A 16,444-nucleotide genomic window follows, 5' to 3' on the forward strand; every position below is an offset into this window, starting at 1 on the left:
GGGCACAGCACCATGCAGTCCACCCTGTCCCAGCCAATCCTGCGTCCTCACATTAGTCTCTGGGGCTGATGTAGCTGCTGCTGCTGCAACCACCTGCTGATAGCCTGTGGTGGAGTGGATGTATCAGCCACCTAGCTGCTCCCCAGGTTGCTAGTAAAATCACTGCTGTTAAGTGTCATTTCAGACAGTTATATCTCCCATGTCCATTTCCTGCTGGGGGATCTTGCAGTGTGCTACCAGGGCTCTTGACCAGGGACTTTTTCCACAGGCCAATATGAAAGTTCTCCCATAGCTAGCACCTGCTGTAGTATGGTGCAGGTGGACCTGATGCACTCGGTGGTGGCAGTGCTTCCACCATGCGCTGTGACAGCGAACAACAACCTACCATAAAGTTGTGGCTTCTCTGAGTGATCCCACTGCTGCCATGGCACTGCTACTGCAAGCAGGCGAGACAGTGGCACAGCTGATCATCGATTGTGGCATTACCAGTGAGTCGGCACTGGGGGTCGAATTGCTTGTGAGTGGCTAAGCCCCCACTCATCTTCTCCTAAAGCTGCTTCCCATTGCCATCCATTTGTATTCTTCATGTCTCTCTGAAATTCGTTGAGAAATGCTGGGCGAATGCCATGCAGGTTTCTGGGTGATGCCAGTCAGGAGCGAGGGAACAGGAACAAGAATGGTTGGAACAAAGCAAAAGTAGAATTCTGGGTAATGCAAGTCTTCAAATTATTCAGCACAGACCTTCTATCGCTTAACTAATAATAACATTAATTCGTATTCTTACAAATGCCTTATGCCAGATTCATAAAGCTTCTGTGAAAAATTCTTCTGGTGGTCCACAATCGGCTGCAGTTGAAAGAATTAAAACCAAGAGACACAATCCCTTCAGGAAACCAAGATGTTATTTCGTTTCTACCGATGTGTAGGTTTTCCACAGATGTCTGCAGTGGACACATGTATCTCAATGCACTCATAATGTATTCTGACCTTAATGTAGTCCATAATCCAAACCCGAAATGATATGCCACCATGTCTTTTTTTTGTGTAATGTGTCTTGGCGGAACCGAAGGAAAGGGGCAAGATGCTGATGAGGAGATTTACACAGCGCAACACTGCACACTGAATTTCTTCCAGGATGAGCAATTCCAGTCCAGGTTTTGTTTGTCTAAAATCCATGAAAGAGGTTTTTAGTTTGGTTGTATGCATTGCAAAGGTTTAACCAATGAAGGAATAAACTACGGGTGGATAAGGGTGTTTGGCCAGGATCACATTACTTGAAAAAAATGACAATATTGCTTCCCGATTCTACAGCCAAACACGTAGATCATTGCTCTTGTGCAGATAATGGCCCCAGTAGAGGACGTAGGATTGCTCCGCCATGAGGAGTAGATGCAGATATTAGTGGCTGTATCTCTCACGATAGAAAAATTACTATGGTCAGTATGCAAAGCCACTACGGTCTTCGGGATACAGCAGGGGCCCCCATCCACAGATGGCAGGAGTTCAATCCAGGAAGTACCAGGAGAGCACCAGAAGGCTGTAGTAGAAGCTGGCGAACTGACTGCTCACTAATCTGGGAGAAGCATTGCCTCCAGGAGCTCTGCTCTGATCAGATAGAGACATGGCTTCACCTGTCTCGGGAGGATAGCTCAGCGGCAATGTGCTCACCTTTGAAGCAAGACGACACGGAGCAATGCAGGTTCGATCCCGGATCTGCACTTAGAAACCTCTGGGTATTAAGCGGGTTATAAATAACCTATCATATCACCTCCAGGAGGAGAGCATAGCAGAAGCACAGCTTCCAACAGAGTCCACAGCATAGTTGGGATCCCTCATTTCCCCCAGAATCAGGTCCAGGGGTCAACTGAAAATATGGCAAAGGACCCCCACATATACACCCTCTCCCAGGGCTGGGGCAGGGGTTACCCCAAACTTCCATTCGCCACTGGTGCACAATTGTTGCTTGGTGAGTTCCTGCACCGGGGTGGTGTCTTCATATATGCTCCTTCCTCCTGGAAAATTGAATCGAGGAAGGCGACCAGCAGAACCAGTGGTTTAAAACAAATTAAATAGCTATTTTGGCTACAAAAGAACTACAAAAGGCTACCTAACGATAGAAAATGACTAGTCACATGAACATGCAGTAAAAGTGTATCCCTGTCCTGGAAGCCACATGGGCTACTTGCGCAGCATGGTAAACAATGGGTTACAGTGATGAGTGAGGAGTAAAACGTGCATCTACCAGACAAAACATTTAGGCATACGAGGAATCTGCCCAGAGTACCAAGGGCTCACAAAGCACGAGAAAACAAAATCTTCCCCAACACCTCTTGACCACATGTGATGTTTGACAGTATGCTCAGGGAGTGGACTATGTCACAAGATCTCACTTTAAAATGAAAGGGGCAGCTTTTCTAGTCCTTTTTACGCCAATTGGAAGAGATGCATTGTTTGGTATCTAAATCCTCCTCCTGTGTCCCTGCATCTATGCCACTCCTAGGACGTGGAATGTTTGCCACAGAACCATGGCGTTTCCCCACCCCTAGTACTTCCTACCACCACCCATATGTTATATATGTATATATCATCTCTTCCTCGCCCTTCTACTCTTGTAATGCTTCCCCTCCACCTCTCCCCTGCCTCTCTGTGCAGGGAGGAAACTGTGGAGAATTGCAAATATATCATGGCGTAAAGCGGGCATCACAGAGACCCTACGAGGGGCAGATCCCTCCTACATTGCTTCAGACAGCACGGAGGGCAGCTGGAAAGCGCTGGTCCACTTTAGTGCCAGGAAGATTTAGCCTTGTATAAAGAATGCCTAATGTTTAGTGCTAAAGCTGCATCTTGGAAAATACATTATTTAGATGAGTTTTTTAAAGAAGGATTATAGTACAAAGCAGAAAACTGGAGAGAGTGTACAGATTGTTTGTTTGTACAGGTTTCTTAAGAAATCTATGCTGACATAAACTAACCTCGCTCAAATCCCGATTTATAAAAGATGAGAAGAAAATGCCTTGGCACATCCATCTTTCAACATCTTCCAGCAACTGCAGTGTGCTTGGAGAAAGCTGCAACATCTGGAGACCACATAACAGACCTTGGTGTCTGGGGTCATGGACTAGCTTTTTAGATCCCTTTTTAGATCCCTGAAACCACAGACAAGCTTTTTCTGATGGCTCGGGGTAACTCACCATTTGGGGGCTGTTGTAAGAGCTTCTGGGACTGGGCAAGGCAACATCTGGAGATCCTAGTTGAGCTCTTCAGTGGACATCAACAACTAGAGAGTGTGCCCGCGCTTTGGGTGATATCAGATGCTCATGTTTACCTACCGTAATATGACTCACCAAAAGGAGTCTGCTGTAGGTGGTCCAACACAAAGGTTGACTTTCCTGGCTTGTTCACTCAGTTCCAAATAATAATAGAGACTGCTCAGACTAGAATGCTCAGGTTCAATGAACCCAAGTATTGGCGTTCCTGAAGGGGTGACTGTCATAGGGATTAGTGTTAGCATAAAAGATGGAACCAGCAACGAAATCAAGTGTTAAGAAAAGCAGGAGGCAAAAGGGGAGGGAGGATTGGGATACGGATTGAAGAAATACAGAGAAGGTGGGAGTACAAGAAAATGAGGATGGGCTAAGGAAAGGGGAAGCAAAGTGCTTTGGTCAGTGGAGTGAAAGGAGGTACCGTTTTGAGGTTGTTCATTTGAAGAGTTGAAGGGCCATAACTTTAGATCATTGCCACTTTAACATAAGAGGTCAACCTTTGGGTGGTGGACCTTCAAAGGTCTCAAAATGGGTTGTGGAGTACTGAATTTATTTATTTATTTATTTTAATTCTTGTAATGCGCCAACATGCCTGTAGGCCTCAGGGCGAACATAAAACTGGACGAACAAACAGACACACATGGCAAAGAAAGAAGAAGGGTCAAAGATTTATTCCAGATTGAAGAAGTGGGTTTTTACAGCTTGTTTGAATACAGTGTAGTCCTGAATCTGCCGCATCTGGGCTGGAAGTTTGTTCCATAGAAGGGGACCTTGAGCATCAAGAGTGGTACCTCCAAATTTGGCTGTCCTGTATTTTGGGTGCTTGAGAATAGTGGCAGAGGATGAACGAAGGTTCCTCGTGTTGGGTTTAATGCTAACACGGGCTGACAAGTAAGTAGGGCTACAGAGGCTGAGGCATTTGTGGGTCCTGGTCAGTATCTTGTGCGTTATCCGATGTTTAACGGGAAGCCAGTGAAGTTTTTTCCTGAAAGTGGAGATGTGTGTACGACGGGACTGATTGAAAATATTACGCAGAGCATTATTCTGAGCCACTTGTAATGATTGGATGTTGGAGGCTGAGGTGCCCGCTAGAAGGCTGTTGCAATAATCCAATCTTGAATTGATCAATGCAGTGGACAGAAGGGCACAGTTTTCTTCCAAAATGAATGGTCGAATATAGCCTATTCTTTTATTTATGAGAACTCATGGACGAGGCTCACCAACATCTCAGGCGGTGGCAGTGCCCTGCGGGCCAAGCCACTGTTTGCAGCAACATCATCATCTGGGGACCATAGCCAAGTTTCTGCTGTGACCAGGCACATCAACGTCTATGCACCTCGGCCAAGCCAATGCTGGTAAAGGACACATTGTTAATGGAAGACCCTAGCCAGGGCCAGGACACTGATGGGAACGCGCCTCTGATTTTTGTTGCTATTTTTCTTCAAATGTGGCGACGCCATTGTCTCTTTCTCTACTGTCTGCTTTTCTTCCTCAATCTCCTCATCCACCTAGATCTCATCTTTCTCCCAGATCTCTAATTCTGAGACTTCTCCCTTACTTGCTCGTGCCCACCCTACTGCCTCTCCCTCTGATTCGAATATTTCTTCACTCATTCCTAAGGTCTATCCCTCGCTGGTTTCCTATTTTACTGCTCCCTTTAATATTTCTCTTTTTTACTGCAACCTTTCCTTCCTCATTTAAACACGCTCCAATTATTCCCTTTCTAAAGAAATCTTCCTTTGACCCCTCTCTTCTTGCTACTTTTCGACCTATTTCTCTTCTCCCCAATCTCTGTAAGCTTCTCAAGTGTCTTGTCTATTCCCAGGTTTCTACTGGCATAACTGAAAACTCTATTCTTCCTTTTTCCCAGTCTGGCTTATGTCTTCTCTACTCCACTGAAACTATGCTCCTTTCTGTTTGTAATTCCCTGCTTTCTGCCCGTTACTCTAAACACTCTTCTCTTTTGAGTCTATTGGATTTTTCAGCAGCTTTTTACACTTTGGATCATGCTCTTCTCCTATCTTCTTTTTGGTTCTCTGGTTCTGTTTTATTTTGGTTTCATTCATATTTATCTGTTATGTTATGTTATGTTATTTTGCATTTATATAGTGGCTTATATACCATTGGTATGGTCTGAAGGCGCTGGTAGGTTGAACGCCCTTGGGAACCGAAGTTCGAGTCAGTAGAGAGAGTAGAGTGTGCGCACCAGGTATGTGTGCAGCTGGTGCGAAATTCGTGTAGTAGCTGCTTCATAGCGGTAGGTGTGGTGGTTGAGATCAGGTGTATGTGTTTGCTCTGGCAGGATTAATCCAGACCGAGTGTGGCTGCGTTAGGCCTGAGGAGAACACCTGGCTGGGGGGTGTGTAACCAGCAGTGTTTACATAGCGTGATGGGGAGTGAGCGCGAGATGTTGATATGCGAACAGTTATACCGAATGGTGTCATAGTATATCTGTGTTCTAGTTGAGTGGTGGTGTCAAGAGGAGAGTAAGCGTGGGGTATGGTATGATGGGATGTATGCTCTTTCAAATGTTCACTGCATTCCAAGGCAAATCACCTACGTCACGCAATTCTATGCGATCAAGTCCGTTCTATGCACTTTTATTCGTTTCAGGTGTTCGAGATCAGGCGTTTCACTCATCCGCTCTGTACACTCATACGCTCTGTACCCTCATGCAATCTAAACACTCATCCATACTCCACACTCATCCGTACTCCACACTCATCCGTACTCCACACTCATCCGTACTCCACACTCATCTAACCAAACATATTTGGTATCTAGGGCTGGGTCCTCTTCTGACACACTACCTTTTCTTCATGGCTTTCCTCAAGGTTCTGGCTTAGGACCTTTTCTTTTCTCTCTCTACACATCTCCTCTTGCTGTTATCATCTTGTCCGTTGGAATGTCCCATCATTTCTATGCGGGTGATACTATCTTTTTCTGTTCTTTTCTTCCTTTTCATTTTCTATTCATAATACTCTTATGTAATGTCTTCTAGCTATTAAATCCTGGATGTCAGATCATTTTCTCATTTTAAATGCTCCTTAAACTGAAGTTCTCTTTTTTCCCCTGCTAATACTATTCCTTCTTCTTCCTCTTTAGCCTCATTTCGTCCTTCACAACTACCTATTTCATCTTCTGCTCGTAATCTTGGTCTTTATCGTGACATGGATTTATCCTTTTCTCATCATATTTCTATTACTTCATGTGCTTGTTGCTATCATCTGTTTAACATTCAGAAATCAAGTCCTTTTCTTACGTTCCATGCCACCAAGCTTTTGATTTCTTCACGTATCTTTTCAAGATTATTCTATTGCTCTGTCACAGTCTTTGGACTCCCTGCCTGTCGCTTGGCCACATTTAAAGTCTGTTCTCAATGCTTCTATTTGTCTCCTATACCTTCTTTCCCCTTGTGACTCAATTTCTCCACCATTGTCTTCTCTTGTCTGGTTTTCGTTTCACTCTCGTCTGAAATTTAACTTGATCTCTCTTGTCTTTAAATCTTTCTATGGCCTTGTGCCCTCTTGTCTTTCCTCCCTTATCTCTTTTTATTCTTCTGCACGTATTCTTCGTTGTCAGTCACAATTTCCTCATCCCAACTGTGCCCAAACACGATTTCGCTCTTTTACTTTGCTAGCTCATTCTCACTGGAATGCTCTTCTCCTACTGCTTTCGTTCGGTTACTTCTTTCTGTCTATTTCCTACTACTCATAACACCTATCTTCTTCACTTAGAACGAAAACCATAAATAATGTTTTGCAGTTTTTAACCTTGCATTTTATTGTACTGTTAAGCGTGTTTTCTGTTCAGCGCTTTGGTGTAAAGCGCCAAATAAGCCACTTCCTGGTCCAAGCACATGTCCATCTAGGGTCAGGGTCTGGACCACTCTTGGTGAAAGCCAAATGTAATGTTGGCAATACTTGAACTTTTGCCACGTACATGAATGTGGATGCATCCACTGAGATGCACTCCAGCACAAAATGCTGTCCTCTGTTGCAACCTTCACAAGAGAGCACCAACCATGTTCTGAACCCATTCCAATGGTCGCAGCTCAGCCCACTGATGCCCATTACAGCTTTGCCTGATTTGTAAAGAAAACCCTCTAAAATAAATAAAATGGGGGAAATGGCCTTCTCTGTAACAGTATTGCTAGGTCTAAACGCATCCACCTGGGCATTGAGGTATCCACCTGCCCATGAGGGCTTGACCCGCTTTGTGGTATTATCCACCGGCTCTTAGTAGAATCCCTCAGTCTCGTTATATCTACCTACTCACTGAGGCTTCAGCCTGCTCCATGCAGGTATTCACCGGGTCCACTGGGGAATCCAGAGGGTGTGCACCTGCCGGATCAATATTTCACCAGTTCAGGGAATTATCCATCAATGTTTCCACCAGTTCAGGATATTATCCAGCTGCTTATGGAATAATCCAAGATTTTATGCAGCTGCTGGATCAATATTTCCACCAGTTCAGGAAATTGTCCTCCTGTTTACGGAAGAATCTGGGCGTATGCAGCTGGTGGATCAATATTTCCACCAGCTCAGGAAATTATCCACCTGTTTATGGGAGAATCTGAGGGTTATGCAGCTGCTGAATTAATATTTCCACCAGTTCAGAAAAATATCCATCTGTTTACGGAAGAATCTGAAGGTTATGCAGCTGCCGAGTCAATATTTCCACTAGTTCATGAAATTGTCCTCTTGCTTATGGAAGAATCCAAGGGTTATGCAGGTGCTGGATCATTACTTCCACCAGTTCAGGAAATTATCTACCTGCTTACGGAAGAATCTGAAGGTTATTCAGCTGCTGAGTCAATATTTCCACCAGTGAAGGTAATTATCCACCCACTCAAAGAGGCATCCCCTTCCTAATTAAGGAAGTGCAAGCATGTATATGTTCAAACCAGTTGTTACTAAATGCTAATAAGATGGAGGTAGCACTGTTTGGTTCTAAATACCAATTGCAACTTAACAAGTGTTTGCCATCACCTTGTTTTTTAGGGTCATAGCTGGATTTCGCCCCTAAGATAAAAAAATGTGGGCTGTATCTGGGAAGAGGATTTGGGGAGTAAAGCCCATGTTAGGGCAAAAGTACAATCTGTGTTTGATACTCTGCATCTGTTAAGACAGATTCTGCCGTTCATAGCAGATAAAGACAGTGCAACAGTCATGGGGACCCTTACTAACTCACGACTGGATTATGGTAATTCCTTGTTGACAGGAATCCCATCCACCCAAATCCAGAAGACTGCAAGTAGCTCAAGATGCGGCAGTGAGACTCGTTTTTGGGGTCGCAAAATCATCCTCCATTTCCAATTTAAGGCGGTCACTGCATTAGCTGGCTGAGAAGGAACGCATAGATTTAAAAATTCTTTGCATTATCTTCAGGAACGCATAGATTTAAAAATTCTTTGCATTATCTTCAAATGTGTGAAACAGCAGGTACCAAGCATATCTGACGGAAAGAGTCAAGATTTATATTCTAGGCCGTCAGTTATGCTCCTGCGATAAGATGCTGCTGCAAGTCCCGCGATTGAGATATCTATCTAAAGGGGATTGAAGGTTCTGAGTCAATGGCCCAAAGCTTTGGAATGGTGTCCTGAGGGATATTCAAGAACAAAAAACTCTTACCGCCTTTCGGAAGGCCTTGAAGACCTATCTGGTCTGCTAATTGGAAAAAACTGTGATTTTGTTGTTTTGATTGCAATGCTTCTGAACTGATATTATTTTCCTTAGACGGTAGACTTGGTTACTGCCTGATACATCTGTGCCCAGATATGATTGGTTTAGTTTAGAGCGTGTTTATAAATAATACAAAATAAAAAGTGTCCACCTGCTCATGGAGGCATCCATCCATTCATGGAGGAATCCACTGGCTCCATAGGCATAAACAACACAGATGAGTGGTGGTTTGAAGGTTTTGAACAAATCTGAATCGCTGGCATTGCTCTGGGACTACAGACTATCGTTCTTCAGCTTGCCATGCCATTACAGAAGAATGTAAGGGAAGGGATAGCCCTGAATGGCGGAACCTAGGGCCGGGACAAGAGATATAACACAAAAGTGGTAGCTGCCAGTATTGATTTGATCATACTATTAGTGGTGTATGATGTTCTATTCATAGAGGGGCGGGATGGCATTGAAAACAATTGCCAAAGGCCCTATCCTGGTCTGAGGTGGGTGTAACAGAGCGAGGTCATAGTAAAGAGATTAAGCAGTCTATAACAATCGCAAAAACAAACTAGCCTTAATACATTGGCTGTAATCTAGAATTTATTACATAGTTTTCTCATCTTTTTCATCAATCATTTTAGACCTGGGTGTAAAGCATTTAAGGGGATACATCCAGGTTTATATATTCTCAACAAATGGTGTCAAACAATCAGCATTAAAAACTCCATATTTGAACAAAACAAAATTGGGTGTCGCAGTAGACATAAATACATACAAAATATAAGCTAACAAAAAATGTCTGTTGTGAATAACGAAAGAGTATGTGTTCTCAAAGGTAGAGCCCGACTATTGTAGGTCTAACTGCAGAATGAAAATTGACCAATCCTAGGTCTACGTCGGGAGTGGGATTCCCTGGTTTTAGTACGGACGGGCTGGTGTAGAGCCGTGTCCTTGGACGTTTCGGCTGCCAATGGTGGTGCCTTCTTCCGGGCCTCAGGATTGTGTCTCCTTTGTGCTCAGGTCAGGGGTGGGTTGTGAAAGTTGCGCTCATCAGTGCGCAGCTATAGCAGTTGTAGCAGATGCTTCTGTATCTGGGTAGAGTGCTACTAGGGTCTTAAAACAAAAATCCAACACAGACCTGGATTTGCGGGAGACTGTGCTTGAAGTCAGTATCAAAGGTTCACCTTGGTCGGAGGGCAGCTTCTGCAATCGGGTCAGATATGCTACAAAAGTCTGCATGGAGCCATTTTACAATGTGCTCCTTGCCAATGAATTGCAGGCGCCAAACAGTGGGAGGAAAGAAGGATTGAAGCTGTGTCTTTCCTGCCCGGCGGGGGAATGCCGTGAAACTGCTGGAAGCGGTGCTGACGTGGGCTGCTGTTGACTGATATCTGATATCATATCATATTATTGTTTCAATCCCTGTTGCTAATTGAAAAGGTTCTGTCCGTGATGACTGCATGCTTGCATTTAAATCATTCACAGATGGCGCCAGCTGTTTTCACATTATGGGACTCATCGGTTTGTGCACACTGAGCTGATGGAATGCCAACGCACTGCTGATAGTTTACCTAGTTTTGGATTGAATAGCTAAGAGGTATGTCCTCACAGTAGTTTGAAGCAAAATCATACCCTCCATAAAGAATTGAAAGCCGTACCTTCTAATGAGCACCATAAGGAACCATGTCTTTGCTCACCACTAATCTGGCCATTTTTGGAAATGTGCAAAGGGTTATTGAGGCATGGCACATCCCATGGCACTGCATCCATTCCGCAATACCCCTCTGGAATGCCATAACAGAATCACAGGACGTGCCAGAAAAACTAGCAGAGATGGAATTGCACGGTAAAGTCTCATTTTGGGTGCCCTTTCAGCTCTGCAAATCATAAGGAGTACATATGAGGGTAGTGCCTATCTTCTAAACAGGATCCGTGTCTTCAAACACAACTCACACACTCGGCGGCAAAACTGACGGCTCTGCAAGAATGATCGGATTCATGTAGACAACAACACAGCCATTGTGGTTCACAGAAACACTTTAATTCTTACACCATTCCCAAAGGATGAGCCACTAGCATGGGGGCACCAGCTATGATGTCAACAAATGGGACTCTCTCCCGAATAATCCTGGTGCAGTGATCACCAAGTCTTTGCAAAAGCCATATTCCCCAACACCTGTAAAGATCTCCTGGACTGTTTGTCCTTCTGTCTATGGGAAGCTCCCCCGCAGTACTTGGGGCTCCACATCTCTGAGACAGTCTCGTAACACTGCACCTCTTATTGATGTAGTTTGCATGATCTAGTCTTATTAGTCAGCCAACAACCATTCACCTTCTCAAGGATGTATCTACCTGCAATTGAACACATCTACCACATGGACATTACTCGCTCCATGTAGATATCCACTGTAGGCCTTTACAAACAGAAATCTGGCATATAACATGAAGGCATTCGCCTGCTCCTGGAGATATCTAACCACCTGTTCAGGAGGTAGCCATTTGCTCAAGAAGAGTCCACTTATGCACAGAGATACCCACCTGCGCCAGGAGGTGCCCACCTTCACATGGAGGACTCCAGCCTGTGCGCTACAACCAAAAATAATGATGGATTGCTGAACTCACCAAGAGGTCCAGGTTCTGTTGGCTCTGTCTCTGGGGCTTCTGAAAGAGGAGAGAGGACAGAAAATACATCAGAAATGCGGAACAAACACACACACACACACACACACAGCCAGCACAAGCTTATGTTACTAATAACAAAGAGAAAGAAAGAAAGATGTGGGACAGGTTAGGCATTATGGAAAAGTGAAAGAGTAAGATGATGGGAAAAGAGAGTGTAGATTTCAAAAAATCGTTTCATGGACAAGCAGGGGACTGGGACTGGGGGCTAGCTAGTCTTTTGGCTGTAGCTCCTGAGATTCTATCCGGGGCTACAACCAAAAGATCAGGGGCTATAGCCCCCTTAGGCCCCCCCGGCTCCCTAGCAATGCCCCTGTGGACAAGATAACCTCAAAAGATGGTGTTTTATTGAGGCCCTCATACTCTGTTTACATAACAAAAGAGCTGAACGAGAGACAATTAGTGAGTTGGGAGAGGGAGAAGAAGTGAAGAGTACCACAGCAAGACACATGTTCAAAGTGAGAAGATGAGACGTCCTTGTCTAACCCACTTACTACCATGAATTTGTCACATTACAATCAACAGGTGAACAGGCATGTAAAGAAGACTGAAGTATACAACTCCTCTAAAAGAGCATACATACATCCCTTGGACATTTGATTCTTCTCATGGTGGTACCCCTCTTCTCCAGGAGGGATCGACCTGACCCAGGAGATGTCCATCCGCATATAGAGGCATCAATCCGAGGTAGCCACTTGTTCCATAATAGTCGCCCCATTGAAGAATTCACCTACTTCCTGGAGCTACCCACGTCTTCTACTTATATTCAACTAGGAAGGTACCCAACTGCTCATGGCATTGTTCACGTTCTCATTAAGTCATCAATGTGCTCAAGGAAGTCTAACTAAGGAGGATGAGTCATGTCACAAGCCCAACAGGTGCCAGCACTTCAGAAGCATTGGTGTCCGTTTCCTGCACAGAGATCGATTCAAACAAGGTGGAAAAACTGGACGGAGTGTACAGGTAACTGACATCATGCAAGCCCTGCATACGCTGAAGGCCCTGTACTGCAATTGAACAACACTGATCCCCTCATTTTGCTGTGGGTGGGAGGCACACCAGAGCATATCTGGACAGCATCTATATCTGCGCCCAGGTTCTAATGGAACATATTGTGGACAGATTCTGCCTGGGGAAGATAATGGCTTTGGCATCTGAGTGGTCGCAGGGTTTCCATGCCATTATCCAGACCTGCTGGAAAATGCACTGAGATCATCGCCAAGCATGCATAGCAATGATATATAATGGTGGCTGCCATGTGCAAACATGGCAGCGGTTTTTACACTATATTCCTATGGAGTCTGCCTTCACTTTTATAGCAGAAAAGAGCAGGCATAATCCATGATCAGCCCAGTCCCTCTGCCCACACAAAACTGTCAGACAGGGAAGCCAGTGGTTGCCTTACATGGAGCAGGGAAATGCAAGGATGGATTGCCCACCCTTTGCCCACTCCATCTAGGGAATACTTATCAAAATGGCACAAAGGCAGCGAAAAGTTCAGAGATCTCTGCATGTTTTACCACTTCTGGGACATTTTTCAGTCTTATCCTAAACTGAGGCCATACGCCTAAGAAGTGAATGCTGATATGCGGAGCTGTGCTTCTCCTACCTGAACTGCTTTCACAGAAATCTGGCTGGACATTCCACCACCATCGCTGTGTCTACACCAGATCATACATTCTACACTTAGCCCCCTAGATCCAGCAACTCTGCATCTCCAGCAACTCTTCTTCATGGGCTCCACAGCTTGAAGACCCTCTGATGACTCCAACACCACCACCAATGGGAACAGAAATACGAGGAACCGCTGCCATTGACTTCCGCACTTCACAGCACTCGGCACGGACTGTCTGCAGTTGGAAATTGAAGAAACGCCAAAGATACCTGACTGTGGCCTACTGCCTTCTTGACTCCCGTGAATGCAAATGACTATCCTTTATATTGATCCTATGTATAACATAGTGCCTTTATTTCGCATTAGAGGACCTGCTTCTGATTGGTTGAGTGATGGTGCAGCAGCCACAATGTTACGTATTGGCCCAATGTTAAAGTATGGCTCAATGTTAAGAATAGGCTTCAATCCCGGAGGTCACCCTTCACTGTTCAGCTATTTTTGACTGAATGTCCACATTCCAGATCCTCATAAGTTTCAAGGACGACTGTGGCAGTCCTGCTCTCCAGTGGGTCAGTGGAATTCGGGTGGTGATGAAGCAGATCTGCAGATAAACTGATCAACTAAGCCACCAGAGGAGGTGGTGAGCCTGAAAGAAGATGAACTGCTGAAGCTGGGGTGCGGGGTAGCTGTGCTGTTTGGGGTGCCAGTGTGGTTCCTTTAGGAGTTCAATGGATCAGTGCCTGGTGGTTGCAGTTACAGTTACTCTGACTCCTCATGGTTCCAAGGATTCTTTTTCATTACTTGAGTTGTTGATGTGCTCTTGTAACGGCAGGCCACAGGCTTTGTGCATTTTCGGTACTCTAGCACAGTTATGGTGCAAAGACGTCGGCAGGGTGGGGCCTGCGTGGTAAGGTCGACCCAAAATCTGTAAATGCCCGCACAGCTTATGCCCACTGAGCTAAGCTGTTAACTTCACAGCGGTGGGCCCACCTACATTAGCTTCACACTCCACTAGTTTAGACAATCTGGGCTATGCCTCTGTTTCGCCGTCAGATTAGTTTTGGCAAAGTCAGTCCAGCAAAGCTCTCACACGGCCCTCTTTGATTTGGCATTGTCTGCTTGGCATGACTCGTCGCCAAGTTAGTCTAGCAGTCTCTGGTCACTCGACTCAAGGAGGCAGACTCTTGGGCTGAGTACGGACTTTGGAAGTTGAGTGAGGTCTCAACCTGCAAAGACAAAGGTGCACCCCTATAACTCCTTGGAGGACCCCCAATCACCAGTGGCTGTAAGAGTTAAACATTTCTGGCATTCCGCACAGAAAGAATCCAGATATATATTCACGAACCAGCCACATCTGGGTTTGCCAACTTTAACACTCGATATATGAGGCAAGGAGAGGCCATGATCATGCAAGGTGATACATGTATACCATTAATTCATAGGGAGTACATTTAAGCTCCACCACTTGGTACCAGATTTTAACACAGGGGCTCCCTATAGAACGTCTCTGGGCACAGCAGGATGACTAGGACCACAAAACGTTAAACTGGTAAGCCGCCACCGTTTAGTGGTGGAAACACAACTAAGCGTGTCAGCATAGTCACACAGGGAACAGGGAGCCCCTGGTGCACCCTAACCCCTGAGACAATAAGATAGGGCCACTCACTGGGCACATCCCACTGTTGTGCACATGATCAAGACTTTTTGAGGATTTCTCAGGCAAAAAGTTGGTAAACCACTCAGTGAAATTAATAAAAAGTATAACGACATCTCGCCAGAGCTGCAGCCAGAGGTGTTGCTAGGAGGTCCGGGGGCTGAGGGGCCTATAGCTCAGGGTCTTTTTGTTGTAGCCCTGGATAGAAGCTCAGGGGTTACAACCAAAATGGCTAGCTAGCCCCGGGTCCCGGCAGTCCCAAGCTTAGTGAAGCCCCAGATCTTTCCCAGATCTAGCAACACCCCTGGCAGCTTAGGACTATCGACGGCAGGCCATCGGAAAAACTACACATTGCACCCAACCTACAGCTGTTCATCAAAGGGATTTCAACACAGAATGGAGGTACAAGCAGAAAGGGGGATATGCAAGTATTTAGTGAATTTGTGTCCCCTCACCTTTTCTGCACGTGGCTCCATGGCAAGTCAAATAAAGCCCCTTTTTAAAGGACTACCATAGGGAAGGAGGACTAGGTGATCAATGGAAATGTTTCTTAAGTGGGACGAGAATGCAAAAATTGTAAAAAGAGAAAATGAAGAAGCCACACACGTTTACGTATAAACCGATGGGTTCTATGTCATTTCATTGAAAGCTGTTTTTTCGACAGATTTTTTTACTAACATGTTTTGCCGAAAAAAAAACATCAAACAGTTTTATTTTTTATTTTGGGGGTCCCTCCCAAGCCACCCCTCCTCTACTGTTTTTTTGCTATTCCCGACTAACCCCGCCCCCCGCAACCATTTATATGCCCTTTCCCACCCCCTATATTTTTCAATGGGTTATTTCGGCAAAACGTTTTCATAAAAAAAATCTCAAAAAGATTGCTGTCGATGAAAGGACGTTGTACCAACAGATGCACAAGGTGTCGCCAGAGCGAAGTTCTGGAGACTTGGGAAGCTCTGAAAGGCAATGGGCCTCATTATGACCCTGGCGGTCTGCAAACTACGGTACCGGTAAGCATGCCACTACCGTAGTTCTCGGACCGCCATACTAAGAGCTGTGCTCGCGGGCACCCGCAAGCACAGCAAGTCGGATGCAGCAGCACCATTCTGAATAGTGCCAGTGCATCCAACGTCCCATTCCCATTCAGCCCTATAGGGCTGAATGGGGATGCAGAGTCCCTTATTGCCGGCACCAGCAAATTGGCAATTACCGGGTCCGCCGAACTCGGCATGACCCGGTTCTTGCCCATTCGCAGGTGCCGGTAAAAATGCAACTCCGGCAGCAGCTGTGCCGGTTTAGCGGGCACGGCTACTGCCAGAGTTGTAAAGAGGCCAAATGGCTTGTTGCCCAGGCCTGTGTACAGGGAGAGTCTTTGAGGTGCGCACAGAGGAACGAGCCGCAGCAGAACCTGGTGTAGCAGGGAGGATGGTGTCAGCACGCCCGTACAGAACTGATTTACCAAAGGTCGGCTGGAACGGCTGGATTGCCTCCTGTTGCGAATTGCGCTGCTGCTCCTGGGGCTCAAACTGGAATTGCTGATCCGGGCTCTGAGTGGCAT

At 45.6% G+C, this 16,444-nt stretch overlaps 1 protein-coding gene across 2 annotated transcripts in view; it reads right to left on the reverse strand.

Annotated features, from left to right (window-relative positions):
- The window catches only part of MFAP2 (microfibril associated protein 2), a 233,586-nt gene that overhangs the window by 49,633 nt on the left and 167,509 nt on the right, over positions 1 to 16,444 (reverse strand). For both annotated transcript variants that reach the window (XM_069611122.1, XM_069611123.1), the window contains exons 5-6: positions 16,346 to 16,444; positions 11,561 to 11,599 (exon numbers count right to left, since the gene is read on the reverse strand). In XM_069611122.1, the coding sequence (XP_069467223.1) occupies positions 11,561 to 11,599; positions 16,346 to 16,444 (138 nt within the window). The remainder of the gene's footprint in view (positions 1 to 11,560; positions 11,600 to 16,345) is intronic.

This window comes from Ambystoma mexicanum, chromosome 8, assembly GCF_040938575.1.
Source record: "Ambystoma mexicanum isolate Mex_15411 chromosome 8, UKY_AmexF1_1, whole genome shotgun sequence".
Taxonomy (NCBI): domain Eukaryota; kingdom Metazoa; phylum Chordata; class Amphibia; order Caudata; family Ambystomatidae; genus Ambystoma; species Ambystoma mexicanum.